The sequence below is a fragment of the Pelodiscus sinensis genome, chromosome 6 (genome assembly GCF_052426305.1).
Source record: "Pelodiscus sinensis isolate ZL-2025 chromosome 6, ASM5242630v1, whole genome shotgun sequence".
Lineage (NCBI taxonomy): Eukaryota > Metazoa > Chordata > Testudines > Trionychidae > Pelodiscus > Pelodiscus sinensis.
In genome coordinates, this window is record NC_143057.1 from 107,203,470 (window position 1) to 107,218,293 (window position 14,824).

The following is a 14,824-nucleotide window of genomic DNA, read 5'->3' on the forward strand; positions in this document are numbered from 1 at the left end:
TTATGTCAAATATTATGAACAGTAAACATGAGATGGAGTTAAAGAAATGGTGAGAGCTAGGTGTGTTTGAACTAAAACTGTGGTTTGCATATTTATCCGTACTGTGACACCATTTTCAATACTGGGAAAACCCACCATTCTAGCCAAGATTTAAGAGGGATCACCCTCATATATATCAATAAGGTAGCACTTTATAGACTAACAAAATGTGTAGATGGTGTTGAGCTTTCATGGGTACAGCCCACTTCTTCAGATGACTGGAGATATGAGTTTAGGATGTGCAAGCCCAAGGGGAAAAGGGGCAGGGGATGAAAAAGCGAAGGAGGCGGGAAACAAGAAGCAGACTGCCAGATTGAAAACTTTTTGAATTAAAAGTATTTGGAAACCCATAATCAATAATAATCTGGTAAGGGTACAAAATTGGTATGGCAACAAACCAGAATCCTCTTGGAATGGAACAAGCATTTCACCTTTAAAAAGACATGTCGTTTTAAAGCATACTATTGATGGGACAGTGTTGGCAGCCCTTCTGAATAGTTCTGGGTAGAATTTGGAAACCATATGAAGGCAGAAGCAGCACCGCACACTGACCAGCATTACAGTTATCATGATGGTCATCACTCCCAGCACCTGCTAGATCTCCATCATTCACCATCGTATTCTTGGGAAAGGATAGTTTGACTGGATGACATTATCATACCTGTGGCTGTGCACTGAGCTGTAGAGCTAACAAAAGACAATTTTGTGGTTAAAGTGGTGATTTACACCAACGGCATCTGTGTTCAGTTCCTGACTCTGCCTTAGAGTTCCTGGGGAAATCACTTCCCCTTCCTTCCTTGAAGAGGTGTGTGAAATAAGCTCATTAATGTTTGTGTGATGCTCAGATGCTGCAATGATGGGAGCTACAGAAATGCATATTAACAATTCAACATTGTGGATAAACACTTCTTTTGCAGTAAAGAATAACATATTCATGACCTCAGCCCTTCTCCAAAGAAACTATGACAGCACAAGAACAGAAAAAGGTAACTTTTGTTAATACTGTTATTTATTAGTTGTTCATCCACAGTGTTCTCAACACTGTACAGAGCAGTAAAACATAGATAGTCCCTGGCACATGTAGCTTACACTCTATAGCTGAAATTTACCTATTGTTCAGAAGGCTTGTATTATGAGCCTGTAAACCACTTAAGTCCACTCAAAGCCCTATTTTGAAAACTTAAGGGGTTCATGGGCCATCTTCTGGACCACTGGTCAGGAATGATTATCACACTTAGTATATATGTCTGCTACATAATGTTACATAAAGGGCTGAATTCTGCTCCCATTGAAGGCAAGGCAAAACTCCTGGGTGCAGGACTTCCATGGGTGCAGGATCAAGCTTCATATAACAATAAAATCGATTTATGACAATTGGTAAAGATTTGTTTTACTTAAATATTACATCACTCCTTTATTTGGCAGGGGTTGTAGATGGAATTAAAAACAGGTAGGCAGGTATTAATAGTGACACTAAATACAATTAATTTAAAACTCTACAACACATCTATGTTATGAGTCACAAAAATGAAAGACAAAAATGTGTTATTGAAAAGTGAAGGAAAGGTTGTACATATTAACTTTTTATTTTTTATTTTGCAAGGACCCTTGTCACAAATTCAGCAGTGGTCTGTCATAAGACCTGCTGTTTTACAGCCACCACAGTCTGAGCTATCCAAGGAAGGAAGGCAGATGTGTACTGAAAATACATTGGCATTTTCCAAAGCTAAAGAGAAAGCAAATTTTCAGGTAAAAATATAACTTTAATGGCAAATATACATAGCTGGTTTTTCCATATACCTGAATATTATTTCCATAATATTTCACTGAAATTAATTATTTTGCAGGGAAATCTTCAGTATTATTTTAATTCGGTTCCCATTCAAGTTAACTGGAGTTTTGCTTCTGACCTCACAGGAGCAATTGTGCCAATTGGGAAAATCCAACTCTTGTCAACTGCCCACGCAGTTGCTTGATGAGTGTGCATATGCTATAAACTTGTAATTCAGTCTGAATTTGGGGTAGGGTTTGGAAACAATATTTTCTAAGAAATTTTTAAAAATCTGGTTAGGCATTTCACTGGCTTGCTTCACACAATAAATAAGTCCTGTCTCTGCAGATCACCACATGAATGATCTTAACTCCTGCATGCAAGTAGCCACATCATTCATGGGCTTATTTTTGTCAGTAATTCTTTCCCACATTCATTTGGCTTTGCAAAAACCTCTGGAAAAAACTATTTATAGTTCAAGATGACCCCAAAATAGTTTCCAACGTTTTCAATTGATTATATTAATTGTTTCCAGTTGTCTGAAGAGAGCTCTCATTGGCCAGAAGCGAATTCAGGAAGTTCTGAGAAAACAGGGAGGCCATCCATCTTCATGCACCTTTCTAGCCCTAAAACAATAGGGTAAGTTAGTAAAAAGGTGTAGGTTTTTTTTCTGTGTACCTAAAGAATAGCAAGAATTTGATTTTGACCTCTGGTTTGTTGCTTTACATTTGTCTATGTAGCTGTTACCTGAAAAAATGCAAAGATCAGCCAAAAAGGACAGATTATAATTTGAACTACATGCCTGTGAAGGGGAGTAAGAACTTCCCCTTACACCTTTGCACGAGTTACCTGGACTTAAGGGTATGTCTACATTGTAGTGAAAGTCCAGGATTAATGGGATTCAAATCAGCTGACCTGTGTTGGTGAACCCAGGACTTGAGTGTCTGTTTCTTAACCCAACTTTAAGAATTTTCTAACTCAGTCTTGAACCTGGGGCTCTGGCATCAACAATGCAGCATGCAGACCTGAGTCAAACAATGCATATCCCAGGCTCCATAACAGCTTCCTGAAATGTGGCCACCCTAGCCTATTGTCTGTTTTGAACAACTGGTGGTTCCCTCTGGTGCTGCGTGCCTTGGCAGGGGGGAAGAGACTTCATGCACTCGCCCATCACTAGATCTTGATTGGCCTGGGGGTGAGGGAGTAGCAGGGTGACCACAGGCCAGATGAACCGGTTTGGTGTGCTGGATCTGGCTCATGGAGGCTGTCTTGCCCATCCCTTGCCTAAGTCTTTCCTCATGCTTCTTGGCATGCCTCTTCTCCATTCTTAAATTCCTCCACTTCTGGTACTGGACCTGTTGGTTGACTCAAGTTCACCATGAAATGCTCCTCTTGGAACAGTCTGTGAAGGTAAATTGGGCCAGGCTCATAACTGCACAGAGGTCAGACAATGGAGGTGTAGCAGACAGTGGAGGTCAAGGGTCCTGCAACAAGACAAGACAAAGAAGGGTATTGTCTCAAATAGTTCACTGGAGGAGCACAGAATCAATGCATGTGGAATTTCAAGAACATAAAATGATATATTCAAAACTGAACTGCAGTATATTGTGAAAGGGAGACTTTGGTCCACTGAATCTCCCTGGGTACAGCCTGGTTAACCACAGTTACAGTCCTACATACCATTGTCTATGTTATAAATGCCAAGCTGCTTTTGTATTACAAAAATATCATGGTTTCTTTGGGTTGAGGGTGGGAAGATGGTCAGTGGCTTTGCAACAAAAGATTTTTTCTAACATGTCAGGCCTTTCACATTTTGGAGGCCATAACTGTGAGACAAACTCATGGCCAAACTAGGGCTGTGCTCTCAGCTGTCCCTCCAATCCAGCTGAACTGAATCATCGCTCAGCTATGCAGCAATAACCTAGCTTCCCTGATTTACCTTTCCAGCAATGAGTTAACCATCGGGCATGCAGCAGCAACTTCTCCCTGGTCTGAGCCAGGGTCAGAGTACCAGGACACTCGGGTATTTCTCCAGGCCCACCAAAGCTGGAGATAAGTCTGTGTAATAACACTACCTGGCTAGGAACTCTCCTACTTTCTTGCAGTTTGTCTTACTCTCAATACTTCCAGCCCACTCTTGAACCTGTTTGTGCCCCAGCCTTACCCAAGCTCTACTCCTAGCCCTTATCCTACCTCAGGGGTAGCCAACAGACAGACTGTGGGCCAAATCTGGTCTGGCTGATGGTTTTGAAGAGGGCTTGAATTTCTTTCTTTCTTTCTTTCTTTTCTTTCTTTCTTTCTTTCTTTCTTTCTTTCTTTCTTTCTTTCTTTCTTTCTTTCTTTCTTTCTTTCTTTCTTTCTTTCTTTCTTTCTTTCTTTCTTTCTTTCTTTCTTTCTTTCTTTCTTTCTTTCTTCCCTCCCTCCCTCCCTTCCTCCCTTCCTCCCTGCTGTGTTCTTTACTTATCCTGACCTGCATCTCTTCCTTTGGTGGTTGGAAGAAAATGGAAGGGTTAAAGCTGACTCACTGAGTTGCTGATGTACCCTAACAGGAGGCTTCTATATTCAGCTGTATCTATTGGAGATTTTTACAATAGAGAGGACAAAAGAAGATGGTCTGTGGAATAATGGGACACTTTTGGTAGACTCCTGGACCAAAGTCAAGCAGGGCTGTATCAATATTTCAGAGCACTAAGGCCTGAACCCTGGGTCAAGGGTTGACTCTGGCTTGGACCCTCCATCCCAGAAGGGTCCTAGGACCCCATGTCTAAGCCTGAGTCTGAGAGATTTGAGTATATATTGCAGCATGGACATAATCTATTCTAGGCATGATGAAGTAATCTGTACACCTCACCCTCTGTACTGCCCAAGCAGATGGTCAGGAACAGATGAAGAAGATAGGGAGTGGGTGGATCTTGTGGCAAACGCATCTAAGGGACACAGGGAGCGTAGCAGTTTGCTAGAGTAAGAAGTAGTAGGGAGAAAAGTGTGCCTCTTTGATGCATAATTCTTTCCCTATACTGCTCCTGGGATGCTGCAACAGTGTCTTTTCTACTATGTAATCTTTAAGGAACATTCTCATTATGCTACATGAAATACTATGTATCTCCCTAAAATCCTTTAAGAAAGTATTCTCGATGATTTTCCAGTGAGCTATTGTTTTTAACGTAAGATATGGAAAGGTAAATTACACATGTATAGATGTTCTATTTGTATCTTTTACAAAGTCTAATTGATATTTTTCATGTATTTTGTTCCTCTAGAAATCAGCCAGTTGAAGATGTAACTGTTTTAAACAACAGAAATTCTAATTTTGTGTTTGGAGAAAACATGGTCGAGAGAGTTTTGGTAAGATCTGTAAATATTGACATTTTTCTTCTGTTTCTGAAAAAGCTGGCATTTCAAGACTGAGGACCACATTTTCAAAGTGGTAACCTATACTGTGACCACCACATTTGTTAAATGTACACACAATGCTCCCAGTCCTGTAAATGCTTATGCAAGAGTCATCACTTTTAAGTCAAATCATGTGAGTAAAGTTAAATGTGTTTCTGTGCACAGGATCAATACAAAATGGGTAATTATATGTGTCAGTGCTTCTCTGTACAGACAGTTACTTGTTGGATATGCTCAACTGGCTTATGTGCACAACTCATGCATGCAATTTAGGTGGCCCAAATTTTAGACTTGTCCCTTCAGTAGGAAAATCAATATTAGCAATGTTCTGCAACACCACAAACCACTTTAAACTTTTAAAAATTCAGAGCTGTAGAATTTCTGCACTCTGACTCTCAAGAAAATTATTGATTAGCATTATACAAATACACAGGAGATGTGCATGATAAGAAACCTATAACACTGCAGAATCAGCTAAATATAAAAGTTTAAAATATCTCAGAGTGATTTTTTTCTAAGTTCTACAATGTCGTTTTTTACAGTTTGGATACATAGGGTGACCAGTAAATTAAGGAATTAGTTTGGAAAGATAGTGGACAAAGTTCCATTGTTGACTGAAATACCAAATGCTTTTTTACTTACATCCTATGTCAGTATTTGCAGGTAGGAGTAAAGTATGCATGTTAAGCTATTATTTCAACTAATCTTTATCTCTGCTGTGTACTATATGATCGAAAACATTCCTGATCTTTCAGCTTGCTACCAATATCAAACATGTAAACTTCACCATTTCTTAAACTGCTTTTTCCTTGTTTCTTCGATTTTTAGAGTCCTCAAAAATCCCCTAACCTACATAGTGAAACAGATCTACGTAAGAGAGAAAAAACAACCATGGATGCTGAAACATTTTGTATTGGTTATTCACATACAGGTAAGTTAGCAAACAAATACAATGAGATTCTATCAATAGGTTAGTTTCAGTGCATCATAAAAAACATCACATTTAATGTATTCAGAATTATCATCTATTTACTTTAAAGTTATCCAGTCATTAGCATACTATTGGAATGTGGACCATAAATTTCAGTGTCCAGAAAAAAAAATCCACAAATTCAATTCTCACTCTGATCATCATCACCTCAATGGGGAAAATGGATGGCTGGGACATTACCTACCTAATATTCAGTGAAGGTGCCAACAGCTCAGTGTGGATTTTAACTGTAATACCAGACTACAAAGGGAAGCCTCAGAACTGTCATTCATGCTTAAATTTGACACTTTACGAATGGGCCTTAACAAAGATGCTAATTATCTTACCCATTACAAAGATAGCTCCCCCAATTATCACCCCTAATATAATTATCTCATAGACACTAACCTCCCCCTCTTACTCCTCTCCCCCCATTCTAAAATCTGATTTGACAATTTTATATGTGTTCATTTTTTTGTTATTGTATCTCTTTGGTATATATGGTCGTGCCAATTTTCTTCCACAATTTGATCTGAGGAAGTGGGTCTGGCCCACGAAAGCTCATCACCTAATAAACCATCTTGTTAGTCTTTAAAGTGTTGCATAGTCCTGTCTTTTGTGTGGATTCTTGTGTTAGTTCCCTTTGATCCTTATCTGCTTCCTTTTAACTATCCAATCTTCAGATGCTTATAGGCACCAGCTCTGTTTTTCCCTTTGCTATTTTCATTTCCTCTGCTCCTTGTTTCCCACCTCCTTCGCTTTTTCCTCCCCTGCACCTTTTCCCCTTGGGCTTGCACATCCTAAACTCATATCTCCAGTCATTTGAAGAAGTGGGCTGTACCCACGAAAGCTCAACACCATCTACACATTTTGTTAGTCTATAAAGTGCTACCAGACCTTTTGTTGTTTTTTAAGTTTATCCTGTATAGCAATGGTCTCCAACCTTTTAACACCCAAGATCACTTTTTAAATGACAGAACAAGCCAAGATCTACTGCCCCGCCCCTTCCTTGAAGCGTCACCCTCTCTATTCTCCTCCTCTTTATACTGCTGCTTTTTTTCCCCAATTCTTCTGTAGGAAGAGGTTTTTCCAACATTTGGCCTGTCTAGACTGGACCAAATGTCAGAAAAACCACTTCTTTTGGAAGCCCCGTTATTCCTTGTGGAAAGAGGAATATAGGGGTGACTGAAAGATCATGTTTGCTCTTCCACTAAAAGAAGCGGAAGAACAAACGTATCCCTGGATGCAGAAGAGTTTTTTCTGGAATATCTCTGGAATCCTGAAAAACACCTGCAGTCTAGCCGTATCCTCGCTGGGCTGAGACAGGATGTGTAGGCTCTGGGGTGGGAATGAGGGATTTAGGTGTGGGAAGGGGTGAGAGGTGCAAGCTCTGGGAGGAAATCTGGATGCAGGAGAAGGTGATTAAGGGGATGCTTGCTCAGGGTGGGGGCTCCAGGCCAGGCAGTGCTGGGGTCAGATGTAGGATTAGGGTACTAAGCAAGCCACAGACTTCTGGATGTGAGGGTTCAGGAATTGGGTTAGGATATGAGGAGCTCAGGGCAGGGGGTTCCAGTGTATGACAGGCTCAGATTTAGGGTCTGGGGGAAAGGGGAGTGCAGGAGTGTTATGATGCTGTGGCCAGGCTAGGCCCCAGTTGGGGGCTTGTTGGCCAGGCTTCATTTTTAAATAAAATACTATGTCAAACACAAAAAGTTTCTGCATTGTCTTTCTGAGAAGGGCAGGGAACCTGTTTTGAGTCAGGGGTCACTGACCCACAGAAAAGTCAGTTGGAGCCACACAAGCGAGGTGCAAAAAAACCCTCCACTAACCCCTCTCTCTCCCAAACTTCACTAATGTGGCCCCAACTGTGTTGGTGGGAGCAGGGGACATAGTACTGGAAGGGTGGTAGTGGGTGCTTCGGCAGGGGCCAGGGTGCCAGTGGGGACAGAGTTCTGTGGCTGGGGGCAGGGGAGAGGAAACGGTGCCGGGAGGGGAGAGGACAGGGTTCTGCAGCAGGGGACAGAGTGCCAGTGGGGATAGGTTTCTGCAGCTGTGGACAGGGTGCTGCTGGGGACAGAGTTCTGTGGCTGGGGACGGGAGCGGGGACAGAGTTCTGTGGCTGGGGAGTGAGAAGAGGGGGCAGAGAAGAGGGGGCCGAGGGGGCAGGGTGCCAGTAGGGGCAAGGAGTCTCCTGCACCCACATCCTCCCGGGATTCCCCCCGCCCCCGAGAGGGAAGCCAGTGTACACCTCCTTTGGGCCTGACTACCCTCTCCCCCTGCGCGGGGAAACCCCTGTGTGCGCCTGCCCTGGGGCCGACCCCCTCTCCCCCCACGCGCGCCTGCCCCGAGGCTGATCTCTCCTCCTGCGGCGCGTGCCTTCCCCCACAAGTGCCTTCCCGGGGCCGACTCCTCCTCCTGCGGCGCGGGGAAACCCCCACACGTGCCTTTCCCCACAAGTGCCTTCCCGGGGCCGACTCACCCCTCCTGTGGCACAGGGAAGCCGCCGCGCTCCTCCTCCGGGGCCGATGCCCCCTCCCACAGCGTGCCCGGCACGCCACAGACTTCTGGGAGGGGAGCAGCCAGTGCACTTCTGTAACCCCCAGAAGTGGTGCGAAGCTGCAGGACTTCCATCCACTCCACGGGAAGCCGGCACTACCTCCGTTGTTGCTGGAGGTAGGTAGTGGGGCTTCTCTGGGGTAAGGGAAAAATGGGGGGGCCCGAACGCTTCGCTATCAACTGGTCAAGGCCTCGCGATCGACCAGTCGATCGTGATCGACCGGTTGATGACCACGGCTGTACAGATTAATTCGGCTACCCCCTGAAGTTCCAGAAAACAACTGTCATTTAGCTTGTGACTCAAAATTAGAGCTAGATTATCATAATAATCAGGGCTCGCTGAGTGGTGGTGAGTCCCGCTCGCCAGCCGCGCAATTCTGCGCTCTGCGCCAGCTCTTCCGGGCTGTAATCTACTCTCCACAGGCGAGTAGATTACACTATTTGTCAAGCCCTGATAATAATGAATATTTGTTGATTAGACTATTTTTATTTGCAAGTTTTCCTTGAATAAACTTTGAGTTTTACAAATGTATTTGCTATTAACAATTGTGTAATGAATACTTTGTGAACACATTTCAGTCAATAGTTTGTTTATGAACAAGTCCCTTCAACTATAGTTTTAGCTAGTTGTTCATGTTCTTTCCTGCTAAACATTCACACCACTCTTATTACCATTATTATATACGGGCCTTATGTTTTTCATGACTATGACTCTGAGCAGCAATGTCACAAAATAATTTGATTTGAAAACTCAACTATTAATTAGCTAGATTTGATCCTGCTAGTTGTCCCCTGTGGGTGGACCAATGTGCCTCTACAGAACCCTGGACTGCGGTTTTATTCTATGAAGAATATACTGGAATGCCTGAAATTTATTAAATTGTTGACTGATATCTAGACTAGGGGGAACATACAAAGACATAGACAATACAAATAGACATTTTATTGACATGCTAAAAACATTCCCTCTGGGGACAGACATTTTAGGATTTTCTATTCTTTCTCTTTCTCCTTTAGAAACATTTTTTGTCAAGAAGTCAATACTAATTGAATCAGCTGCTGATCACATTTCCAAACCAGCAAAGAAATATTTATTAGATAAAGTTCAAGTTATAACAGGGGAAGAAACAGAACACAACGTGTTGCAGGTACATATTTTCCAAAAGGCTGCATGGTGAACCTTTCTTCTTATGTTTAGAAAAAACATTATGGTCTACTGTAACTTATAATGTTATGAATATGCATGTATTACTACTTTGGTGGACAATTAATAATTTTGCCCCTTTGTTAAAAATGTGCTTCTGTTAACCAATTTTACAGTTTGTATGTAGCTTTTCATTGTATATGCTCTGCATTGAATATGGAGAACTTTCAACTTCCAAAATCATGAGCCAAAGTCTTATTCTACTATTGTCTGTTATAACTGTCTTCACAATAGGTCAGTAATCCCTAGCACCAAATTATAAGTACTCATAAAGTTACTTTATAAATACAAAGACTTGATTTTTTTAAAGTAAGGTGTTATCAAAGTAAGTGGTTTTATAATATAACTAAGGTGCATCATTGTCCTCTTATCAGAGGGGTAGCCGTGTTAGTCTGAATCTGCAAAAGCGACGAGGAGTCCTGTGGCACCTTATAGACTAACTGAAGTGTAGGAGCATAAGCTTTCGTGGGCAAAGACCCACTTCGTCAGATGCATGTAGTGGAAATTTCCAGAGGCAGGAATAAATATGCAGGCCAGGATCAGGCTGGAGATGATGAGGTGATCCAATCAAGGAGGATGAGGCCCACTTCTAGCAGCTGATCTGGAGGTGTGAATTCCAAGGGAACAGAAGATTGTCCTCTTAGGCCATCTGGATTAATCTTGCTACTCAAGATTCTTATGACTCTTGTTTTCTTGGCAAATAACACTTGCATATGTACCAAACATTTAAAAATGAAAAGATATAACATTGTAAGATTGCTTGAATCCCCTATCCCATGCATATGTGGGAAATTTGCATGTTGTGGGTTATTAGCTTCAATTTATGATGGTGCTGGTACAATGGATTGCACGAAACTTCTGATTTCAATGATGTCACAGGATGATGCATTCTGGGACATCTTCAGGAAATATGTATATGTCAGAGGTTTCACAGAGATAGGTTAAAATTGAAAAGTTAAAGTGAAGTGTATTTCTACGCTATATGTTCCCCATAGCCTGGTTAGTAGTATTCAATATAAATCTGGGATTAGAACAATTTTTATTTCCCTTTTAAAATTTATCTAATTTTATGCAAACTGTAAAGTAAAAAGTTACAGCTCAGAGATATGAAAACTGTATGCGGTTCCATTAACTGAAACAACAAAATTCAGATTGGTTGTCAATTTCCATAATTTTCTCCCTTTAGATCAGCTGCAAGCTGTTTGTATTTAATAAACTATCACTATCCTGGACTGAAAGAGGCAGAGGATCCCTGAGACTTAATGATACTTCAAGCAACAAATATGGAACTTTACAGTCAAGGCTAGGTACAAAAAATCAGTCCCATTTCTTAATTGTGCTATCATTTTCCATAGTCGATTGGATCTCACAACATTTTTAATCCTGCATCCAGGTTTGTTTATATCTATATCAGGTTGCTCAAAGACTTTCCAATCTAAAATTAGTTACCTTCCAAACATCCCTAGCCACTGCAATTGTTGTGGTCCTCCGGTAATGTGAATTGAGGAGGGAAGGAGAAGAGTGTGGGAGTCCCAGGCTGGGGGCAGGGTGGAGTCATGTGAGGGTCACATAGGGAGGATTACATGACCTTCCCTTTAGCTGATGTGCCTCCCCCGCTAGCCCGTACTGGTAAGAACTTTTGTGTACTTGCACCACTGCCATTTATTGAGCAGTACTTTCTTATACTTCTTATATTTGTAGTTCTGAAAGACTGTTTCATTATATCAATTGAAAAAAGGTATAAAATATTGTGAGAAATTTTAAAAATATTAAAACATAGTAAAGAATTTAATCCCCCATCTCTTTCAGAATATTAGGCTATAATCTCATGAAATGCAAAGTTAATGAAAACATGATTTTTTATAGGAGTACTGAAAAAAATCAGCAAAATGGAAGTTTCAATTTCCATATAATGTCTAATATTTAAGCATTCCTGTTTTTAGTTATGCGAAATCAAGGCAGTTTAAGACTGATTCTCAACACCAAACTCTGGGCTCAGATGGTGATAGAAAGACCAAATCGCAAGAGTCTGTGCATCACTGCAACAGACATAGAAGACAATTCTGTTAAAGTATTTTTAATACAGGTAAGCAAAAACTGAAAAAGAACATTATCTAGAACTTGGCAATTTAGCTCAGACTCCTTGTTCTCATGAGCCTCCAAGTCTGGCAAGCCTCCTTATGGTGAAAAGTGTAGGGCTATAACACATACAGACTTGCCATTGCTGTCTATTGCTGTTTTGTGCAAAAAGCTGAAGGTCTAGCATGCTCCTAGGAGACAACTAGATCACTGTATAAGACACTTAGCTGGGGTCACTAAAGCAATTTTCTACAAGATGATGTTCCCAGACTGTGGTCCATGGAGTTCAGTGATCTTTGGTACTGGCTACTCCATGATATTAAATAACATTAAACGATGGCTAAAATATGCCAACACATTCTCCTGATTTTCCTTCTGCATAGAAACAATTGCTAAGTTGCCACAGGAATAGTATTCAAAGTGATCTTTGTGGTTGACTATGTGGGGAGTAGTCCATGAAATTGTGACTAGAAGGGTGGGTGTTCCACAAGAAATGTAAGAATGGCCATACTGGGTCAGACCATTGGTCCATCTAGCTCAGTATCCTGTCTTCTAAAAAACAGTGCCAAAAGCTTTCGAGGGAATGTTCAGATCAGGTCAGTTATTGAGTAATCCATCCCTAGTTGTCCAAGCAGAGATTTAGGGAAACCCAGAGCATGGGGTCGTATCCCTAGCCAACTTGATTAAGACCCATTGATGGCCCAGTCCTCCATGAACTGACCTCATTCTTTTTTTAACACATTTAGGCTATGTCTATATTGCCCTCACTTGTGCAAAAAATATGCAAATGAGGCAAAGCATGGAATATCGCTGCACCTCATTTGCATTATTAATTAGGCTCTGTTTTTTGCGCAAGAGGCTTTTTCACAAAAAAGGAGCCACACTGCATAATGCTGCACAAATAGCATAGACGCCCACTGGCACAACAAGGTGTAATCCATAGCAGGGCACTCTTTTCCCTCCTTTGCAGCAGTGCTGGGAACCTGTGGCACACTGCTGCATGAGTCATCACCACCCTAGATTCTGGCCTTGAATGTTAGAAAATCTCTACCAGCCCCCTTCTTACATCATGGTACCCTGATGGCATGTGCTAGACGACCCCAACCACGTACATGGCTTATAGTTTGTTCTCTTCTCCAGTGGTGAAAGTAACTTAAAATTTCTTATAGGTACTGTCCTATTGCAACCCAGGTGCCTGCCAGCTCTTTAAATAGCTTCCGGCTGACTTTTGCTGCAGCTCAGCCAGCTCTTTCTGGAGCTGTACACGATGGTGGTGCACCTGTTTACATTCACCTCTGCTCCTCTCTCTATCTGTACAGTGAGGCACTAATGTTAAGGATTTCAGCAGAGCTGAAAATAGAATGGCAGGTTCCTGAGTTCCAGAAACAATTAATAGGACTCTGTTTTAGGGAGGGTACCTGGATAGCTGGGGAAACAGTCATGGAAGTGCACTCTTTGAAGTGGACGCTGCTCCAACAGCCAGAGCAACTGTTGCCATCACATGGTCCTGACTGCTGGGGGAGCAGCTGCCACCTCCACGCAGCCCTGGCTCCCGAGCCCCGGAGCAGCTGGGCAGTTATTACATGGTCCTGGATGCAGTCCTGGAAAGCAAAAAACTTCCCAGCTGAGCCCTCACTCACTATTCCTCTCCTCCCCCCGTCTCCCGCAACAGCAGCAGCTCATCTTCTACCAGCACACTGCTGTGTAACTCTGCTGGTGGATAATTTTTTGTACACAGCTCTGCAACTGTGCATCTCAAAGGGAACTATGGTGGTACCCAGTACTGCATACAGTATTCAAGGTGTGGGCATACTATGGTGTATACAACAGTGCTATGATATTTTCCGTGTTACTGTTTCTTAATGGTTCTTAACATTCTTAGCTTTCTGTCTGCTGCTGCACATTTAGCAGCTGTTTTCAGACAACTACTCAAGATGACTTCAAGAGCTCTTTCTTGAGTGATAACAGTTAATTTAGAGCCCTTTATTTTTTATGTATACATGGGGTAATTTTCCCCAATATTCCTTATTTTTGCACTTATCAACATTAAATATAATCTGTCATTTTTGTTGCCAAGTCATTCAGGGTACATCTAGACAGTGGCACTATTTCAGGATATGTCTGGTATCACGAAACACCATTTTCTGCATCTTAGCAACAAGCCTGTTATTTCAAAATATATCCAAAATAACAGGCTTGTTATTCTGATGTCCCAGTAAACCTCATTACATGAGGATTATGGGACTTGTCAGAATAGTGGTCTATTTTGTAGACAGTGCCAAATTTTGAAATAAACTATCTTGAAATAAGATACGCAATTTGAATTGTGTAGCTTATTTGGAGCTACACAGAGCTGTATAGACATACCCTCAGTTTTGTGCGATCTCGCTCTCTAATTCTTCACACACTGGTTTGGACTTAACTATCTTGAGTAAATTTGTGTCTTCTCCAAATTTTGCCATATTACTATTAGGGTTGCCAGGTGTCTGGTTTTGAACCAGACAGTCCAGTATTTGAGCTTTCTGTTCAGGAAACAAATTGAGAAAATATAAATGAGCAAATATAAATGTTCGGTATTTTCTAAATAAGATGTAATGTAGATTGTGATGCAATGTCAAATGTGTCCGGTATTTTTGTTGAAACCATCTGGCAATCCTAATCACTATTACCCCCTTCCCTGATTATTTATGAATATGTTGAAAAGCACAATCCCAGTACAGATCCTGATATTTATCTCTCTTACAATGTGAAAACTGACTATTTGTTCCTACCCTTTGTTTTCTATATTTCAAACAATTACTGATCCATGGGA

The 14,824-nt window shown here is 41.5% G+C and overlaps 1 protein-coding gene and 1 long non-coding RNA gene across 5 annotated transcripts in view; one reads left to right on the forward strand and one right to left on the reverse strand.

Moving 5' to 3' along the window:
• Window positions 1–14,824, forward strand: part of RANBP3L (RAN binding protein 3 like) — a 51,263-nt gene that overhangs the window by 21,912 nt on the left and 14,527 nt on the right. For 2 of the 4 annotated variants that reach the window (XM_075932535.2, XM_075932536.2), the window contains exons 6-13: window positions 885–1,025; window positions 1,643–1,788; window positions 2,346–2,449; window positions 5,071–5,155; window positions 6,032–6,134; window positions 9,747–9,877; window positions 11,120–11,240; window positions 11,877–12,019. In XM_075932535.2, coding sequence (XP_075788650.2) covers window positions 885–1,025; window positions 1,643–1,788; window positions 2,346–2,449; window positions 5,071–5,155; window positions 6,032–6,134; window positions 9,747–9,877; window positions 11,120–11,240; window positions 11,877–12,019 — 974 coding nt within the window. The remainder of the gene's footprint in view (window positions 1–884; window positions 1,026–1,642; window positions 1,789–2,345; window positions 2,450–5,070; window positions 5,156–6,031; window positions 6,135–9,746; window positions 9,878–11,119; window positions 11,241–11,876; window positions 12,020–14,824) is intronic. The other 2 variants (XM_006116755.5, XM_089779417.1) reach the window with 1 other exon arrangement.
• LOC142829972 (uncharacterized) overlaps window positions 1,027–14,824 on the reverse strand; it is a 33,304-nt gene continuing 19,506 nt past the window's right edge. Inside the window, exon 2 of the long non-coding RNA XR_016349945.1 lies at window positions 1,027–3,294. This is a non-coding gene — a long non-coding RNA (uncharacterized LOC142829972). The remainder of the gene's footprint in view (window positions 3,295–14,824) is intronic.